At 40.6% G+C, this 20,362-nt stretch overlaps 1 protein-coding gene across 5 annotated transcripts in view; it reads left to right on the top strand.

The window, feature by feature from the left end:
* Nucleotides 1–19,610, top strand: part of drp2 (dystrophin related protein 2) — a 179,278-nt gene extending 159,668 nt beyond the window's left edge. For 2 of the 5 annotated variants that reach the window (XM_086023899.1, XM_086023896.1), the window contains 6 exons: nucleotides 2,839–2,904; nucleotides 6,930–7,076; nucleotides 9,089–9,341; nucleotides 12,303–12,420; nucleotides 12,526–12,612; nucleotides 13,566–19,610. In XM_086023899.1, the coding sequence (XP_085880025.1) occupies nucleotides 2,839–2,904; nucleotides 6,930–7,076; nucleotides 9,089–9,341; nucleotides 12,303–12,420; nucleotides 12,526–12,612; nucleotides 13,566–13,585 (691 nt within the window). In that variant the 3' untranslated portion in view covers nucleotides 13,586–19,610. Of the gene's footprint in view, nucleotides 1–2,838; nucleotides 2,905–6,899; nucleotides 7,077–9,088; nucleotides 9,342–12,302; nucleotides 12,421–12,525; nucleotides 12,613–13,565 lie in introns of all 5 variants that reach the window. The other 3 variants (XM_086023898.1, XM_086023895.1, XM_086023897.1) reach the window with 2 other exon arrangements.
* Nucleotides 19,611–20,362: the final 752 nt, after the last annotated feature.

Here is a 20,362-nt window from a genome sequence, read left to right as displayed (position 1 = left end):
TCCAAGTAATGACCAATTATTAACACAACATTGGAGGCATAGTGTTCGTAAGAAACGAGTCAGAGGTTTTAGTCCGACAATGTATATTTATAGTCATTGTAAAGGGAAAAGGGATACTTGTTTGAAATTTTTGAAGCACAGAGAAGAGTGTTGTTAACAACCCTGCCAAATTTGAATCATTAAAAATATTGCAAAGTAGCCTACTGTATAGAAAATGAGGCTTCGAAATCTTGAAAAAAAAATCAAGCCTTCTCTCTTATTCTACTGGCTGTCACGTTGGACTTTTAAGAAAAAAGAAGTACTTCATTCTTTCACCTTCTCCCCGTCGGATGCACACACTCACGTCCAACAACAAGGCACTCTAAAGTGGCCATGCCAACTGACTATCTACCTATATGAATGAATAACAGTCTAAAAGACTACATGCACGTTTTAAACTTAAAAGTGATTTTTTTTGTTTGTGTGTGTACCACTAGAGGGAGCTTGTGTACCCCTACTCGTACCAAACTTTAGGAATCACTGTGCGAGGGCATTTGGCCAACAAAAAAGATTCTGTTTTGATACACTGCATAAAGCTCTTAGAATGTAACTTTCAGAATTAAATTTGGAGTTCAACCAAATGTTTTGAGAACAATATGCCTCAAAAGTCAAATGTTATGACACAAGCAAATCTCCCGAGAGATGACCAACTAGGACATTTTCGCTATAGTTAGTTTTAGTTTTATAAAGGTAAAATGTAGTTTCAGTTAGTTGTCGGTTTTGTAAAAGCACTCTTGATTGTTTTCCATTTGGTTAACAAAATGTATTTTCAATTTTAGTTTATCGTTATTGTATTTTCGTTAACCTTAATAATCTTGCTTTGGAGGTTTCCACGGAACATATCATGTCCTTCCTGCCGACTTTTTACTAAATACCAGACCTGCGGGCGTGCACGTCGGACAACGGTACCCAATTCACGAGAAAGTAAAATTCATTGTGGAGCAGTTAATGCCGCCCGGGCTCTGCTTGGTGAAGATTACGCTTCGTTTAATTGGATGTTAATGACCTGCTCCTGGGCGGCAATTAAACAGGGAGCGCGCACAACAACTTTTGTGATTAAGACGATGCTAGCGAGGCCACCAGTTTCCACGCCGCGATGCGCTTTATCAACACAACACTTACTTTCATGATACTCAAGACAGGAAAAAGAAGAAAACACACAGACTACCGTTCTTCATCACCACAACTCAAGCATACATTTGGTTTTGATTGCTCTTCAAAAAAAGCGGGCCGAGAGGCCAATGATCAAATTCAGTGGCCATAACAAAAGTCTACACACCCCTGTTGAAAGGCTAGCTTTTTATGATATTGAGAAATGGGGCCAAGATAAATCATTTCCAATTAACCAATCACATTTTAAAAAATGGAAATCAACAGCATACAATTGACACCATTTCAAGTTTCTCTGATTAACCCCAAATACAGTTCAGATCTTCCAGTATGCCTTACTGACTTTTTTTTTTTTTTTTTCTCTCGGGCAGAAGCATGTGAAGGCTTTGTGACTCGAAGTGACTTGAAGTGACAGTGATTGCTTGCATGGTCGCAATTCATGATTTGTAGATTGAATTATTCACAGATGTCTCACCTATTTGGAATTTTTGTGCTCAGGCCAAAGCAATAAAATGGTGTTTTGACACCATCTGGTGGCATCGTAGTGCAGGGAACTATGTTGAAGATGCGTTGAGGAGCTTCATTTAGACGGCACTAATGCTTTGAAGGCATCTCGTGGCATCTATAAGGAATAATGGCTGGGTGTCAATTACTCTTACTATAGTTATTTCAAAATGTGTCTGTTCTTATTGGCAAGGAAACCAAAGAAAAATAAAAAGACAGCATTGTCAAGTAGCAAATAATTAGCATTAAAAAAAAAATCCGTAACACCAGCCTGTGAACACCTCGTGACTCTCACACTTCATTCCAGTATCGTGTGAACATTTTTATTTCGATTTTTATAATTTGTTCTAAAGAATGCTATGTTTTAACCTGTCACCTAAACTGTTCCACAGTCTCACCTTCAGAATGAAATATGGAATATTTTCCCGTTTGTACAAATTTTATGAATTTTGGAAATCGCTAACCCCACTTTCTATAAAGAAACAGTTTTTTTAAATAAATATTTTGGTGTAAAATATTATTACAAAGTGCGTCCATGATCTTCCTGTTATTTACATTTAGAAATGTCTGTATTTTTCCGTCATTTGGACTTCAAAAACAGTGATTACAACCGACTGAACTAATATGTTCGTTGCCGTTTTGAGTTTCCTCATTGCTGCCAACTCGAGTCGTCAGCATCACATGAAATGGAACGCCGTCGCTGTCCGTGGTCCTGAAGCAGCACACTGCAGCCTTGCCGGCTTGTTTTATTGCCTCCCTGCTGGTAGACGGCATACACTATTCTCTCAAGAAATTTTATCTCCCTTTACTTGTTGACATTTTTATTGACGCTTCTCTCGGGCAGACTTGACTTTTTTTCTGTTCCTGCCACTCTGCAGTCTTGTCACTTAGAAGTTTACGGACAGCTTTTTTTTTTTTATTTACTTGCCGTCCACGATCATCAAAGTTAGCCACAGTGCTTTACAACCATCAACTGTGCAGATTTCACTGTGTGTGTCTTTCCTTTTTTGGTCTTGTTTTTCTCTACCGTGGGAGGATAAAAAGAAGTAGCTCCCCAGTGTGGGAGCATATCAAATTTGTTGATTTTGATCCGTCTTTTCATTTGATGTGACACTTTCTCTTCCCTCTTATGTGTGTCTCTTTCTGCACCTCTGTGGGTAAATATGTGTGTGTGCGCGTTTGTAGACTGGCGGAGATGGAGAACCAAAATTGTTCCTTCTTCACAGACAGCCTTTCTCCTGATGAAAGTCTGTGAGTATGTCGCCATTCCTGCGATACAAACACTCTCATTACCGTGGCCTGCTCGCAACCTGATTGTGTGCATGTGCGCGCTGCATGCCGTCTTGTATGGAAAGCTGTTTCTTTCCATATCATTGATACCCACATTAAGGTCCAAGTACTTTGTCCTGACTTGCAAGACAATCAGTGCACGAATAGAACAGAGTGTCCGACTAGTAATGTTTTGGGTTTTTTTCCCCCACACAACTAGTGCCACGTTTGATCTGATAGTATGCAACTAAACTTTACCAGTAAACTCCCATGCTGAACTAGTAATACTTCTAAGCACAATTAGTAGGCATGTTGACACAGTAGTAGTCCCTCGAATGCCTTTGTGGAGATCTATTTGAGGATTTATTCAATATCTATGATAGCCAACTTAAGATTCATGGACTAGTAAGACAACTTTGACATCCAAGTAGGACAAGTACATGTTACTCGTGAGGCAAAACTGTGCACTAGTTGACATTTGTGTACTCATAGTACTACCTAGTATCTTGGAAAAAAATGCTCCAACAGCTGAATGGAAAGCTGTTTGGGCATTTATTCAAGGTCTAGTACACTCTTTGTCATCACTTGTGGGTCAAATCAGCACATTAGTAGAATAAACAGGGCACGCTTGTAGAAGAATTGTGTCTTTCTAGTCATGTTTTTCCACTTCCAATTAGTGCCACATTTGCCATACTAGTTTGCAATTAAAGCGTACTAGCAATTTACTGTGCTGCACTTGTAATGAATGTGTCATGCACCAGTTGCCTTCTTAGCAAGGGTATTGAATCAATGTACTGGTAGCGCATAGATGTCAACTAGTTTACTTTTTCCATATTGTTACATGACTGCCTCATTGTCTTGTGCATAAATGTTCATGTAAAACGAATAATGCACAGTTTTACTTCACAAGAGTTGTCCTACTAGTGAGGCCAAAAGCGTACTCATAAATGGACCTTACGCTGGATATCAAGGATATTGAATAAATGCTCGAACGGCCTTTGGTCTATTTAATCTAATTACATTTTTGTGTAGCTGTATTGTGGGCTTGTTCATGCATGTTTGACTGCGAGGGTAAATATTTGGACAAATAATCCCAATCACCCGCAGCAAACGGCATGTCGCACACAATTGTCGTTGGCCTCTGAGGAGAGGAGTATGTGTGTGTGTGTGTGTGTGTGTGTGCGTGTGTGTTCATACAAAGGAGTCTGAGGTCCTATTTTTGTTCATGCGCAATAATCGTCCTTAATTCACAGACCCTCCCCTATAGTTGTCTATGTTACATTTTTAAACCGTAAATACGGCGAAACCTTGATGTATGAGCGCTCCAATTTCTGAGTTCTTCAAGTTACGAGACTGCTTGGCAGATTTTTTTTGCTTTGCATCATAAACTGAAATTACAGTTAAGTGCAAGTTTCAGATACGACCCCGCTCAAGTGAGGTGGGGGGCTGTCACGTGACAGGTTTGACAGTTTAAACGGTCAAACACACAATGAAAACACTCACAAGAAGCATGAAGCCGATCCCGGCCCCGGCCTCCCTGTATGGAGTTTGCATGTTCTCCCCGTGCCTGCTTGCGTGGCTTTTCTCCGGGTACTCCGGTTTCCTTCCACATTCCAAAAACATGCATGGTAAATCGATTGGACTCTCTCAATTGCCCCTAGGTGTGATTGTGAGTGAGGATGTTTGTCTCCGTGTGCCCTGCGATTGGCTGGCAACCTATTCAGGGTGTCCCCCGCCCACTGCCCGAAGACAGCTGGGATAGGCTCCAGCACGCCCCGCGACCCTTGTGAGGAGAAGCGGTAGCGATAATGGATGGATGGATGAATTTTAAAAATAATAAATAAATATGCTTGGTTGAGTAAATATTTAAAATAAAACCAACTGACATTTGCAAAAATACACAAATAATTGACACTCATTATAATTGTCATGCGTTTTTTTTCTGAGAAATAATGCTGCGAATTGAGAAGAAAAAAAAACGCATGGGGGGGCGCTGCGTTTTTTTTTTTTTAAGTTAATTCTTTTTTTCTTGTACTATTTACAATAAGTAAGTTCAACAATTATTTAACAAGTCAAGGAACTACTTCCTTGGACCAGTTACTGTGCTACTTTGCTGTGGCGGCATCGTGTGTGTGCGTGTGGGCTGTCAACTGTTTTCATCAATTTGCTCGTCTGTCGCGTTTGCCCCGCGGCCGTGTGCAAATGACGCTCTGATCTCGGGGCATCTGTCTGCTCAAGTGTTCTCATCATCGTTTCATGAAAATCAAGTTCATATAGGTGTATCTTGACGTGAGCCAGAAAAATGGGAGCGTGTGCGCTTGTGTGCGTGTGTGTCAGCCACAACATTCCCTAATGAGATCCAAGACAACAGTTGTACACGACGATGATAATGCTCCGTTGATTGAAACTGTCAGAGCGGCATTGCATTAACTATGTTTACATTCGTGGTTAGCCCCGCACTGTATCATAGTAGAAGCCGTGTCGAATATTTTTGTACGATGCAATGTACTGTTGTTAATCTACACTGCTGCAAACTATAATGTCATTATACAACGGCGTAATCAATATTACACCGTGTTAGTCACCGTGATTGCTTCTGCCAAAGACGCGTTACGAGAAGATGTGTACGAACTTGTGTGTGTTGTTTTCGAGCCTTTGTGGCTGCTTCAAGCATGTCTGCCTTTAAGCGTGGCTCTTGATATTCTTGACTTGAACTAGTTTCTAGGGCTGTGCAATTAATTGAAATTCAGTTACAATTATGATTATCACACTCCCCAATTACAAAATTGGCACAATCGTACAAAAATGATTATTTTTGTTTACACACAAGGAAATCATACTTGAATTTATACATTTGCACCTTATTTTATAATAACTGCTTTTATAAATGTTGAAATGTGTTTCTTTGTATTTTTTACATGTAAACATTTTCTTGTTTTGTACCAAAAAGTAAATGACTGTTTGAATATCCGTGATTTCAATTATTACCAAAATAATCATAATTAATGTTCTTTTCATAATCAAGCAGCCCTACTAGTTTCATTTGCAGTATGTAGAGACCTTCCATTTAGGCAGAGTGTGGTCCTCGGTTTATGTTGGAGTTCCACTCCTGTGTCGTAATCCGTCAGTAACCTTTTTCTCATAACTATTGAAAATAATTGTATGAAAAACCTTTCTACCGTCAATATATTGAAAAAATGAAAACAAGTGTGGTGGTGAGTGAACAGGGCTTCTACGGTGTGCCATGTGACGACATTTTTCCAAGTTGAAGCGTAAAATAGTTCATTGCGTCATTGCGTTCGACTACTTCTTCTGTTAAATAATAAACTTTTTTTTTTTAATCCCAAAGATACTTTCATGATTTCTGGGTAATTCTGGGACAACAGAACTGAAGTTAGCCCCCAAGTGGACAGTAAATGTTTTTAAACAAACTGCCCCCCCCCCTTTATATGATTAAAGTCAGTTAGATTTTTATAATCATTTTTTAAAGTCATGTTCCTTGCACTGAACATTCTTTTAGTAATTTTAGTAAACTACTTTTCATTTCTCTACTTTTCTCTTAAATGTCTTAAATTGTTTTGCCTTTAAATGTTGTTTTGTAACTATCACATTGAGTTACCAAGTGTCTGAAATTTGCTATATTTAAAAAAAATAAAATATAATGGAAAAGAGTAGACTCACACAAAAAAAAAACTCTCAAAATTGCAATGCATATATTTACCTACACTAATGTTTCGGTTTTAGGTTGTTAAATAAACCAAAGGTAAAGAATATCAACTTGTCCCTTGCTTCCTTTGATTTCTTTTCCGACAAGTCTGGACACCCCTGGGTACAAGTTTGGGTGTCATCGCTCGCTCGCTTCTGCCCGGTGTTGCCTTTTTTATTTTTTATTTTTTCTTCTTTTTTTTTGCGGTTGTTGTTGCCTTGTGCCTTATGTGCTGCTGTCACGGATCGGCTTGCTGCTGCCTGTGGCTCAGTGTGCTGTTTTCTGTGTGGGGCCGACTCAGAGATGAAGATCAGTACCTCCTGCGTCACCCCAGCCCGGCCTTGGACCACGACTCCCCCTGCGGGCAGCTCATGCTGCTGGCCCACCTGGAGCACCAGGACAAGGAGCAGCTCCAGTGCACCCTGGCTCGCCTGGAGAATGAAAACAGGTGAGTGGCTGAGGGGGGAAAAAAAAAAAATGTCAAAGCCGGCCGGGCTCCTTCCTTGTGATTACTCACATATGTAGGGGTTTACTTTCACTTAATCCCTCGATAGCATTCAAGTGAGAAGCACAATATTTTGAAAGCACTTGGAACAATCAATGAATCACCTTTGAAAAAGGGTTTTGGAATCAGAGATGCATCCAAGTTTGGCTGAGGGTGTGATTTTGCTCCGTTAACCTCCCTAAGAACAATAACGCAATTATGTGCATTATGTCTGTGTGTACGTTTGCATTTTGTGATGCTTATTCTGAGTGCATCTGTTCTTACTCGCAGACCCCCCCGCAGTGAACAAACACTTTCACACTCCAAATCCTCTTGAACATGACGCATGTGATATTATTTGCCTATAGAAGGAGTGTCACATTCTTAGTGCGATTTCATTGAAAGTCTTTTTAACTAATCCTTTAGTTCCAGTCTAGCAGGTCTCCCACATAGAGGATAACAAAGATCCACAAGGCACTGGGCTAAAATGGAGACATAATGGAGTGAGTGCACTACTTGGCAGAGGCACTGGCCATTCACTCGCAAATAGTTTGCTGGCGAAAGAAGGATAGCAGGATGTCAGTTGCTGCGGTGTGAAGTTGAGCCCCAGGCAGCGTTATTCTGATCGACACAACGCAAGCATTAAAACAGGAGTTGACAACATTTAGAGGGATTCTCCCATCCAAAACGTAATTCACTTTTTGCTGAAAATTATTGAAGGTCAAAATCTCTTCGATCCTGCTTTTTACATCTCCTGACAGTGGCTGTATGTTTATTTAATGATGTACATCTTTGGGCAAGATTATTGATGTACTGTATATCGGGGGATTATAAATGTGTTAATTCGGGAGAAAATAAGATTGGGATTGTGTACACTGTTACACTGTACAATATTTTTGTGTTAGGCATTGCTCTAAGTCTCAATATAGTGCTGTATGCATGTTTAAATGTGTTTGTATTACCGGCAGTCCTCATATTAGGACGCACGCGACCTACGACGTTTCGACTTTAGGACGCCCGTGCCTCCTCCTCCATTTTGTCCCCAGCACCATAGTGACTACGTTTACACGCAGTCAATATTCGGGTTAAAGTCAAAATTCTGATTTCTGAAACATTCTGAATATCCCGTTTACATGATTGAGCGGACAGAGTTGCTTGATCAAGAATTTTTGCTGCTACACCCCCCGAATTTATTAGTATTTTTAAAGTGTAAGTCAACGCAAACATATTTTTTTTCAAGAATATGTTCTATGCAAGCCCACTAGTTAAAACAGGGCATTCTGATGCATATTGCGTTTGTGGAATTTAAGTTAAGTAGTAACATGCACTCGTTTTTAGTAATCTCTGGGTGCGGCCATTTTGTCTTCTGTCGACTGAAAATGACATCACAACTGCTCACAACGACCAATCACGGCTGACATGTTTTCTGAATCTGAGCCATGATTGGTCGTTGTGAACAGTTGTGATGTCATTTTCAGTCAACAGAAGATAAAATGGCCGCCCCCAGAGAGGGCTGAAAACGAGTGGATTAACAAATTATTCCACAATATTTATCAGAATGCCTTGTTTCAACTAGTGGCCTTGCATAGAACATATTCTTCAATAAAATATGCTTGGGTTGACGACCTCTTTAATCAAATGCAATTTGCGAGCCGGCCCGGTCCTTCTTCCCTACGAATAGCGGGGATCCACTGTATACGCTGTGGCGTGGCGTGTCTTGAACTCATTCACTGCCATTGACGAATTTATTTGTCTTTTCACAGTCCAGCCATTCAATCCCAGGAATTTATTCATATTTTTTTAAAAGGTTAGGGTAAAAGAGGGTCTGAAAATGTCTGGCAGTGTTAAAGATCAATTTTACGTTCACAAGAAAACGATCTGGTGCACACGACAAAAAACGTTTTATTTCCCGCCTGTCCTTTTAGCGGCGCCGTATCAACCCCTCCTAATTTCTCGCGATGCGTCTTTTTGCTCAGGGTGCTCCAGAGCGAGTACCGGCGCCTCAAGTGGAAACACGAGGAGGCGGCGTCGCTTCCCATGCTGACGGAGGCCGGCGAGGGCGGGCCGGGCTCACCGGCGGCGGGCGGCCAGCAGGACGAGGAGCTCCTAGCCGAGGCGCGGGTCCTGCGGCAGCACAAGACGCGTCTGGAGACACGCATGCAGATCTTGGAGGACCACAACAAGCAGCTGGAATCGCAGCTGCGCAGGCTGCGAGAGCTGCTGCTTCAGGTAAACGCCTTCCGTAAAGATGAATTGCCGTGCACTGAGCATTTCCTCCATACTACTTGCGAGTGGTTTCATTTTGTGTTTGTGTTTGTCTGGTGCCGTTCAATAAATGGCCGAAAGTGATGCCTTTTTTTTTTTTTTTGTTGCTTTTACCATTACAGTACAAAAATGCTTCCTCCACCTGTCAAAATGCTTTCATCTTTATGGCAGGGGTTCTCAAAATTCTGGGGTGCAGTGGCCTGGAGAAATATTTCCAAGGACCCCAATATAATCCTATTGGCAGTTAAACATTCACGCCTAAATGCCATAGGAATTTTAAAAAGTTGCCCATTGTCCAGAGGAAAAGTCAAAATGTTAGGATAAATTCATATTGTTTAGAGAAAGAAGTTATAATGTAAATTTGTCATTTATTTATTGACAGGATAGACCGTAAGATGAATTGTCAATGATGATGAATTTTCCAAATGTCAGGAGCTCAGTCTGGGGTTGTTGTTTGTTTTCTTTGCTGTTTTATGTTTTTCTTTTCATCCGTAAAACCGGTGTGCTGTAAAAGGCGACCCTGCGGACTCCCGTTGATTTTCCCCTGTTGGTCAATGTTGTTCTATGTCTCTTGGATGGGTTGTGTCTGTTCCATTTTGTTGCGCCCTGCAGTCCAATGACAATGTTTGTATTTTGTCACGAAAAAAAAAAAGCTGGGATCTTTACAAGAAAAAAGTTGTATTTTCGCAAGAAAAAAACATCTGAATCTTTACAAAAATAAAGTTGAATAAAGAAAAAAAGAAGTCAGAATAAAATCAATTTTTCTCAAGAAAAAAAAGTCAGAATCTTTACGGGAATAAAGTCATATTTTAGCCCCCCTAAAAGAAAGTACAATTTACCAGCGTTTTGTTGGGATAAAAAAAATTGTACGCTAATTTACAGTAATAGTCGATCTTATTTTCTCAAGAAAAAAAAAATCTTTATGAGAATAAAGTCATATTTTCACAAGAAAACAGTTGTAATCTTTACAAGAACAAAGGTATTTTGTCTGAATAAAGTTGCAATCTTATGAGGAGAAAAACAAATCAAAGATAGTCGTAATATCATATTAAAGTCACTTAAGGTTGTGTTTTGCGAGAAAAAAATATAATTAAAAAAAATTATATACCAGTAATATAATTAATACCAGTAAATTGTTGGGGTAAAACAGAAATTCACATTTTAAAAAGTGAATTCAGAAAACGTCACTCTCAAATAATCGTTTCATATTTTCATCTCCTAACGACATGACCCATCTGTTCCTTAAAAAAAATAAAATGCCTGCTGCTGTTGTAAAGTCTTTTATAATTCAAGATCTTGGGGCTATTTTGAAGAAAAGCTTCCCAAAGACGTTCTACTCAGACACCTGGAAAGTGGGAACTCTTTTAAATTGTGCTTGAAAATTGTGCAATATGTCTCCTTTAAATGGATGAGGGCCTCTACGCGAGGGAAATACGCCATTTTACATAAATATCGGACTTACTATATATTTATTTCCAGCGGGGGTCCACACATTTACGCCCCTATTTTCCAGTGAAGCAATCATTACCTTCCACCAGCATCCGTTGTGCGACGTTTGAGTGTAACTGCCGTTTTGAATTGAAAACGCCCGCAGTCAATTTGAACTGTATTCCCGCATTTGTATGCATGCGCTGCGCCCGGCATGATAGTACGGCGCCTCGTGCGTGCCATCCGCGATAAAGAAGATGTAAAAGTGGGTGCATTTAAAATCTCCCCAGTGGGAATACATCGTAAGGGAGTGAATTGCGGAACCGGCAGTGGGAGTGGAAATCAACGGTGCGCTACGTGGGAGAAGAGGATAAGCCGTGGGAGAATATTATCCAAGGAATTAAGGTTGGAGATTGGAAGCTGCCAATCATAGTCATAATAATCGAAAAACATGTTGCGTGTGGCACGCCGCGCTAAATGACACAGGCGGGTTCAGTTACCGGTGGTCGGGAAGGCATGCGACGGGAAGTAACGATTCCCAAAAATAGACGGAGAGGAAAAGCTGTGAAGGAACACAGCCGCTTCAAGAAAGTCTTCAGATTCATATAATCCTTTTCTCCCTGGACCAGGATTGCACTTCCATTTCCCTCTAGAAATGGGATCGTCGAAAAAAAAAAGGCTTTTGTGTGGGATGGTCCGAGCCCCTTTATATCCTCTAGTCCGCGCACACATGCGCACGCACACACACGCGCACCGCCGTGACCTTGCTCGCTCACGTTTTGATGACAATATCGTTCAAGAATGTATTCTGTAGAAAATTGGTTATTCTATTTGATTCATATTGGTTGTTTTAAAAGATACAATGACTTAGAGGTGAAGTCAACTCAAAAATTTTGTTTATAATAATATATTCTATGAGGCGCCACTAATCTAGAAACGGTCTTTTGATTAATTCATATTGCGTTTGTGGAATATGAATGAAGCAGAAAAATCCACCTGTTTTTATCCACCTCAGAGGGCGGCCATTTTGTCATTTGCTGTTGATTGAAAATGACGTCCCGGTTCCTAAGGGCTCAGGTAACAACCAATCACGGCTCACCTGTCTTCTGAGTTTGGTCATGTGACATTCACAAGCTGAGCTGTGATTGGTCATAGTCTAGCGCAGGGGCGGCCAAGTCCGGTCCTCAAGAGCCACAGTCCAGCCTGTATTAGGTTTAACCCCACGGAAACAGACCCCTTTCAAATGATCAGCTCATCAGCAAGATTTGCAAAAGCCTGATAATGAGCCTGATGATTTGAATCAGGTGTGTTGTCGTAGGGATGAACCTAAAAGGGCTGGATTGTGGCTCCTGAGGACCGGACTTGGCCACCCCTGGTGTAGCGTATCATTGCAGGAGTCCATGTTCAACTGAGAGCCTTTCTCATTTGTGTTATTAGAAATAGTCACGTGCGTGTGTGTGGGTGGGGGTGTGCTTGTGTGTGCACGCATGCTAACAGCCCAAAGAAGATTCCGAGGCCAACGGGTCAGAACCGTCAACCTTGTCCTCGCCCGTGTCTGGAGGGGGGCATCACGGGGGCGCGGCCAGCAGGGACACCACTGACACGGAAGCAGCAGGTCGGTGAACGGGGCCAATGTGGCCCCGTCGCCACACTTGAACCCCACAACCCACCCCCCCACCCCCCTAAATGTTTTAACTTTGTGTGCGTGCGTGCGTGTCAGGCGACGACCTGGAGCACGAGCAGGACACGGTGCTGCAGCTCCAGGAGGTCATCGAGCAGCTGAGAAACGTCTTCCCCTCCGAACCGGGTGAGTTCAATGGCGGCACGCACCACTGTTGAATGTGGCAAAAACTTCGAACCCTTTTTAAGCGCTCTTTTTTTATGGGTTCTACAGTATACAGGTAAGTCTGAACCTAAAAGCTGAGCACCTTCAGTGTAGTACTGCGTTGTGCCACACAGCCTGTCAGGCAGCACTGAGCTCTAATGGAAGAAATGAAGCCGAATTGAGGGCAAAAGAAGAAATTGCAGCGCTGCTGCTAATAGTTGTTATAGTCGAGAGTATGCAGAATGCCTGTGGGTAATGTATGCTGTGTTATATGTAAAGTACCATAGGTGGTGATGATGACTTTCTTCAAATTTAATTTGACATGTAATTTGAAGAAAAAATATATAAAACCACCTATATCGGGGTATTAGGTTTTGTCAGTAGCGCACAGCTGTACGACCTTTAATTTTCTGTATGTGATGCTATGTGTGTGTGTGTGTGTGTGTATGAAATAGCAACTATTTGAATGTTTACAATTACCATAACATCGATTCAAATGTTTGTTAGGCTGTCTAAGGCATTTTTAAAAAAAAATCTTGTTTTGGGCCATACATGTCGCACATGCCAAGAACCGCCCTTGTTGGTGACACGGAAAGCAATGTGTGAGTCCTCTCTCGAAAAATGATTCCTAACAAAGATTCTTGAGTTGAATTTTGAAGTGAACATCCCAATTTTTTTTTTTTTTTTTTTTTTTTTTTAAGAAAGTCATCTTATTTTTAGTAGAAATGTGGAAAAAGTGAAGCGCTGTGAATTCTTACACTGAATGCATCTGGAAAGTATCCAGCCGTTCACCTTTTGAACCTTTTGAAATTTAGGGGGGGGGATTTTTTTCTTTAAATCCATCTTGAAATAAGACTGTAACATCCTGCTTGCATACTTGAATCTATAAAAATCTCTTGTCCCCCCCCCCCTTGTTGCCTCTTTGCTCATTTCAGGCACCACGTCACACATCTAAACACAGCCTGAACGAACGCCCGACCGCATGGCCGCTGGGCTGCAGGAGCTCCGCCTGGCACGGTTCGGCTCCCGCTGCAGCGGCCACGGTGACCGCTGCAGCAGCTAACCCCTTAACTGGAACTCTGTGCACTAACAAGCCTTTTTGTCATGCAAACCGCATAAGGCTGATGTCTGTCGGGCCAAAGCGGCGCCGGCCGGCTTGCTTGCTGGCTGGCCAAGCTCCTCAGTGGCCTGCGGCCCGACGCCATGTCGGCCGGCCAAAGGTAAACTAGCGTCAGGGAGTTAGCCAAGTGGAGGAAGACACTGTGTGTGTGTATGTGTGTGTGTGTATGTGTGTGTGCGTGTGTAAGTGTGCATGTGCGGAGTTGTTTGAAGGTGTGAAGCTTTAAATGGTTCTCAAACTGGGGTCCTCGAACCCCCTGGCGCACGCAAGCCATAACTTGGGGGTAACATGACAATTTGCAAAATTATATAATATTACATAAATATTATAGTGTGGTATTGTTTAAAAAAGTGCTCTGCTATGACTATGACGTATTACATAAATCTGACATCCCTGCATGAATAAAGTTGGGAGGTAGCGGGGGGGGGGGGGTTTAAAACGAAAGGCATATTTTTAACAATATTGGGTTTTTTTTACAGAATAGAGGACGTTTTCTCAATAAAAGACGTGATACTATGATTAAGATTTATTTCACTTATTTTCACTTACTAATTCACTTGTTAAAATCTCACCTAATTCTTGTTGGATTATGAGTTTTAAATGCAACAAAGTAAATAATAATGCCTTTTTTATTGCAAAAATGATTTTTTTCTCCAAAAAACACAACTTTATTCTTGCAAAGATTCCTACTATATTATATTATTTTACATTATACTTTTTTGCAGAGCTGGGCATTTTCCTAAAAATTTGTGGTCCGTTTATCGCCTTCCGCTTACAGCTGGGGTGCCCTACCGCTGTCTGTTTATCCGCCATTTTCTCTGGCCGGTCCGCCTATCATTTTTAACGTGCTTCCGTTAGCGCTTCCATCGACCAGTTCCGCTTCACCAAACAAAAATAAAAGAAACCACATCGTAGTCGAACAGATTGTGCACTGTTGTGGAGTTTTGGGCAGTTCGCTGGAGCACCTCAGCAGTAGAAAACAGTCTGGCTTCACATTTTTCCTCATCGTTCATTGTTGTCAGGCATTGTGTCGGGATTGTCATCAGTGACACCATTTGGCCCCCAACGAAATGTTTACTACATTTGAAGGTAAAAGGCTTTTCACCTTGCTGCCGTGAAACTTGGACGTCCGCACAAGTTGACCCATCATTCATCCCATCATTATCCCTCTGAGTAAAACGAATAAAGAATACATCCTCCAAATGTGGACGATCGTAGTGTCTGGATTCCGATTTTTTTGAGAGGGTCGCAGGGAGGTGAAATAGGACTTTTTTTTTTCTTGAGAAAATATGACCTCATTCTTTTCGATTACAACACTATATACGTAAAGATGTATCGTATTTTTCTTGGGGGGAAATAAGTACTTTATTCTCTCTAAGATTGACTTTTTTTCCTTGCGATAACAACTACTCTTATAGAAATTACCCCCCAAAATACACGTTTATTCTCGTCAAAATTCGGACTTTTGGAGAAAATATGACTTTCTTGTAAAGATTCTGACTGACTGTGAGGTACAAAGGATGACTTTTTCCATTAAAAAAAAAAAAAAGCCAATTTTTGTAAAGGTTTGAACTTAATTTTCATGAGAAAATATGACTATCGCCTTAACATTCTTCTTTCTCCTAAATTTCTTATCGTAACATTTCCCCCCTAAAACGAGCCACTTTCTAAAATGTCATTTATGGTCACAAGTGCTGTTGTGATTATGAGGCGATCCTTGGAAAAAAAAAAAATGTCTCCCCGGTCAGGGGTTCGTGGACCCCAAAAGTTTGAGAACCCCTGCTTTCTCCATCTATCCCGCAGCAAAAATCTCTCAGCTTGTGTGAGAAATGCAAAAGGCGAGGTTGTTCTGTGGTATTTTCCCGGCGAGTCGGGCTGCGGTTGTTTTCCGCGGCTGCCCGCTGCGCCCACCGGCAACATATTTACGCTGCGCGAGCGACACATCATCAGTTCAATCCATGATTTATTTATGTACGACAGCCAAAGTGCCCGCTAGCCCTGCTCCTCTGTTTGCACCCACCGCCGCTCTAATCCTCTCCAATTGCTTGTCACTGTCATTGCTGCCATTCCACTCACGCGTTCCCCATTCGCCGAGTCGCAGCATCCGTTCATACGATCGATGGCAAGGCTCCGCTTCACCCGAGATACAAATGAAGTCCATTGTCATTTACAAATATGGATTCGCATTGTCTCCCATTTCAATGAAGTCACTTTTACTGCAAGACGCAGAGGCGGGACGAAAAGACATACCGTTAGCCTTATTGCGTAATTGCCTAAATCAGTGGTTCTCAAACTTTTTACACCACCTAAAGGAAATACTTAGCTCTCAAAGTACCACCGTCAAAACTAGGGCTGAACGATGAATGGCGGGCCGATAATATTGACTGATATTAGGCCTTTCAAAATAATAATAATCATCGTCCGGCGTAGTAAGAAGATTCTGAATTGATTCATAGGTATTGATAATGGATATTTAAAGTTTAATGAAAAAAACTAAAAGCATGCGCAAGCGGTTACGTGCGTTTGTACGTCAGACGTCTGTGCTAGGCTAAGCTAACACGTGACAAGATGGCGAAACAAGCAAAACCTCATACGAAGTCAAAGTGTGAAATATAAATCTTTGCTCTTCCTTGAGTTTTTTTGTTTCCAAAAAGGTACCAGTGTTTTACATGGACTAAAAAATGTAAGCCAATGTAGTGATGCGTCGGAATCGCAATCGAATCGAATCATAGGCCTCGGAATTAAATCAAATAGTGGGCCTCTAAATCAGAATCGGATCAAATCTTGAGGTACCCATAGATTCCCACCCCTTGGTTGAAATGTCATAATTTGCAGCTCGACCAATGACGTCATCGATCAGATCCGCAAAATAAGACGTTACAGCAGACATTCTGTGCTCCAAAATCCTGAAGTTATAAAGCCCTCTCTAAGTAGATATATTTATATATGTTGATTTACAGTACATTCATGCTTATTTTTGTTCCCTACTTTCTTACTTTCGCAAGAGATAAAGTGGCGCTCTTTACAAGAATAAATTTGTATTTTGTGAAGAGAAAAAAAGTCCTTTTCTTCACAAGAATAAAGTGAATAATCCAGTTTGCAGCCGATTTTTCACATGCAAACCTATCATGCGCATCACACCCACTAACGATTTTAGTAAATCGGGCTCTACAAGAGCAATCATCATACACTTGCCCATTTTTTTTTTTGCCTCATCATGTGTGGGATCCCACAAAAATGGGTTGAAGATATTTAAAAATCAGTATGTGTGTATTGTTTTCACTTATTGCGCTTGTGATATCATTATGAATTGAAAAAAAAAAAGAAAAAAAGAAACTAAATAGCTGGGCTTATGTGATGATGCCTGACACTTCGAATCCATCCAAACTGAGCATTTGTGATCTTTTGACCGTGCGGGGAAGAAGCTTACAATCACGACCGTTTATGTACTGTAAAAACGTGCGTGAAGCTGCAATGCTCGGCGGGGCTCCTCTCGTAGAGATCTGACAGACGAGCAAGAAAAAAGAAAAAAATCCCTCGCTCTTTTAGTTGCCGGGGGCGATGCACTTTGATAGGCCTGTCACAACACAATCCACTGTGTGGGAAAAAAAAAATGCAGTTTGGACCTTTAAAAAGTGGACTGTGACCTTGCGTTTTTGCGTCATTCTCTCCGTTGACATCGGCGCGTTAGTTGTGATGGGGTTGCTAGGGAACAGCCCACAAGGATGCAGCTGCACGGAAAAGGTGACAGGCTCCTCATACAAATGCTAATAGTCGTAAGGGGGATGCGCTAAAGGGCGACTGACTCTCGACACCTTTTAGGCCCGTAGCTGTTCAGCTGTGACGATTCTCATCATCTTCGTTGTTGTCCGTTCCTTATAAATTTTGTATTACACAGGATTAACAAATAATTCAAGGACTAAGATATATTGTGTCTGTATATAAATAGAATACAGTCATATTTTTCCCGACATGTAATATCATGAACTTCATATCTTAAGCAGTGAATTTCAAAAATAGCACTTTAGGTCAGGATCAATTTTAAAAGCAAGTGGTTTTAAAAGATTAAAATAAAATATATATAGTACTTAAAAGTTAACAAATGTACTGTACCGGATTGAAAAAAAAATAATAATAAGTTCAAGCCGTTGTAACAACAATATGCACAATTGGAACATTTAATTCAGTGATTCTTTCATATACAACTAGAGGGAGCTCATGTACCACGCGTTGAGAACCACTGCTCTAGGAACAAAATAGGACTATATTCTTGGAAAAAAAAAAAATGCTTTATATATGCAAAGATGTCAGATTTATGTGAGGATACGTCACAATCATATTTGTATTTACTGCTCTAGAAACAAAATAGGACTATATTCTTGAAAAAAAAATGCTTTATATATGCAAAGATGTCAGATCTATGTGAGGATACGTCACAATCATATTTGTATTTTTAAATGTCCAAAAGGTAAGGTAGTTGTTGATTAGGTTTGTTCTAGTAGCACGCCGGTCCTCATATATAGATTTATACTTTTTAAAAAGAAACAAATGATGATTTATTACAAATTATTTGACAGACTCCAAAACTATGCTTCGTGTGTCCCAGTTTGAGAATCACTGTCGTACTTCGTGCAAGCAAATGAGAGTAGTCGAATTGAAACGGGCTATACACAAGATGTTCTCATGAGAATGCAGTGGGAATTGTACAAAAAAGGACTGTAGTGTAATATTCAGAGATTTCTAGACTATTTGCCCGCAACATGTGTGATGCAGTGCCATAAATAGTACAGCAATCCCAGGACAATATTAATTATCAAGTACTTTAAACACAGTTTTTAGCTTTTAAGCACGTTACAAATACAAAGTGTTTATTTGCATCTCTTTCCTTCTCCCCCCCCCCCCCCCTTGGCTAACTTGGCCTTTTTAAATAAATTTACATAATTAAAAAAAAAAGAAAAACTAACCAAGTTTTACGTAATAAAAAAAAAAAAGTACATGGAAACCGCTTTCGAAAGCTAAAAAATGTTAACCTAAAATTTTGATTAATGCATATTATTCTAAATGTTAAAAAATGATAATAAAATAATTATTGTTAAATATTATTAAATATGCGATTTCTTTTCAAACAAAATAGATCTTGACCTTTTGTATGAAATCCTACTAAATTCTCATGAGAATTTATGCACACATGCACACAGAATGATCCACGCCGTAAAAATGGAACTAACACACTCCACAAAAGCCGGTGGAGATGCTGCGCTCAAAACCTCACATTTTATCACCAAATTGCATTATTTGCCATAACACCTGCAGGACGCATCATTTATATTAACATCAATTGAAAATAAATACTGTGTTATTCCTGATGTAACGCCTGATCTAGGAGGAACGTTTTTAAGTACCGTAATTAACCCCTTCCATGTCTTTTCTCATCTCTACATTGCGTATATAGTTTTTTTGTTTTTTTTGTAGGAAATCCTACTAAATCATAGTGACAATGCCAATACATACCCCGCACACACACTTGCTTACCCAACATGTCATTATCCTCCCTCATGTCTGCTGTGTGTCCAAATTCAATCAATCAATCCATATAGGTTTGTTAATCAATTAATCAATCACCTGTTCTACCTTAACACGCAAGTTTACACAAACACACTTAACTGTTGATTTTGTGTTTCTATTGTTACATCACCATGGATATACCTCATTAACCATGTCAATGTATTTCTTTGATGGGTTTAACCGTGTTTGGGGAGTGTGTACAAACACTTTGTACTATAAAGACGAGCGCTGGCATACTGGATGCTTTCTACTCTTTTTGTGTACAGAAATAAAAAAAAGTTTCTATTTGTCTTGCTTTGTGTGTGTTGGTGTCCTATTTCATCTGTTAAGTGAGGAAATCCAAATCGTCTGTAAGACATTTATTTTAGTATTACAACAATAGGTGCTTCAATTTCCGTCCTAGTCAGCTAAAGATAAACTCTAACTTGTAACCCGAATCTTAGTTTGGAACCCTAATTTAAAACTCTAACCCTAGTTTAAAACCAGACCCTAATCCAAAACCTGACTTAAAATCCCAAAATCCCCTTTTGCAAAAAGCGATTCTTTCTAGACAAGAGCATCACGTGCTGATATTTTAATCGGAAATGAACCGATGTGCAGCAAACAGAATTGAACGTCTCCGCAGAGATGACTGCGGAGTGGTCCTATGCCTCTACATTGTGCTGCAACAGCGGGAGGAAAATGATCATTCACCTCCTCTGTTGCCATGACGTTTTCATTCCTCGATTGTAAGACCAGCTAGAGTCCAGCCGCTAGACTGTTGCAGCAGGGAGGCATGGAAAACAGGCAAGACGGCAGACCTCTGGGAATAGGATTTAAGACCCCTGGTCTAGGGCAATGAACCGGGCAGTAACAACATTGAAGGAAAACATAAGATAGTTTATTTTTACAATCAATTAATGTCACTCGGAGCCAAGCTCCGGCGGTGCGGTGCGGGTAGGCCCGCAATGGGGAGGTGTGATCGCTTCTTCACCTTATCTGTACTCGGGCTGCAACCTTTTGGACCAATTGGAGAGTCTTTTACGATTTGCTGGACTGCAAAGGGAG

This window comes from Filicampus tigris, chromosome 2 (assembly GCF_054856515.1).
Source record: "Filicampus tigris isolate MCC_2025a chromosome 2, RoL_Ftig_1.0, whole genome shotgun sequence".
Classification (NCBI taxonomy): domain Eukaryota; kingdom Metazoa; phylum Chordata; class Actinopteri; order Syngnathiformes; family Syngnathidae; genus Filicampus; species Filicampus tigris.
The sequence above is the reverse complement of the archived record's forward strand: the minus strand, read 5'-3'. Positions and strand labels throughout refer to the sequence as shown.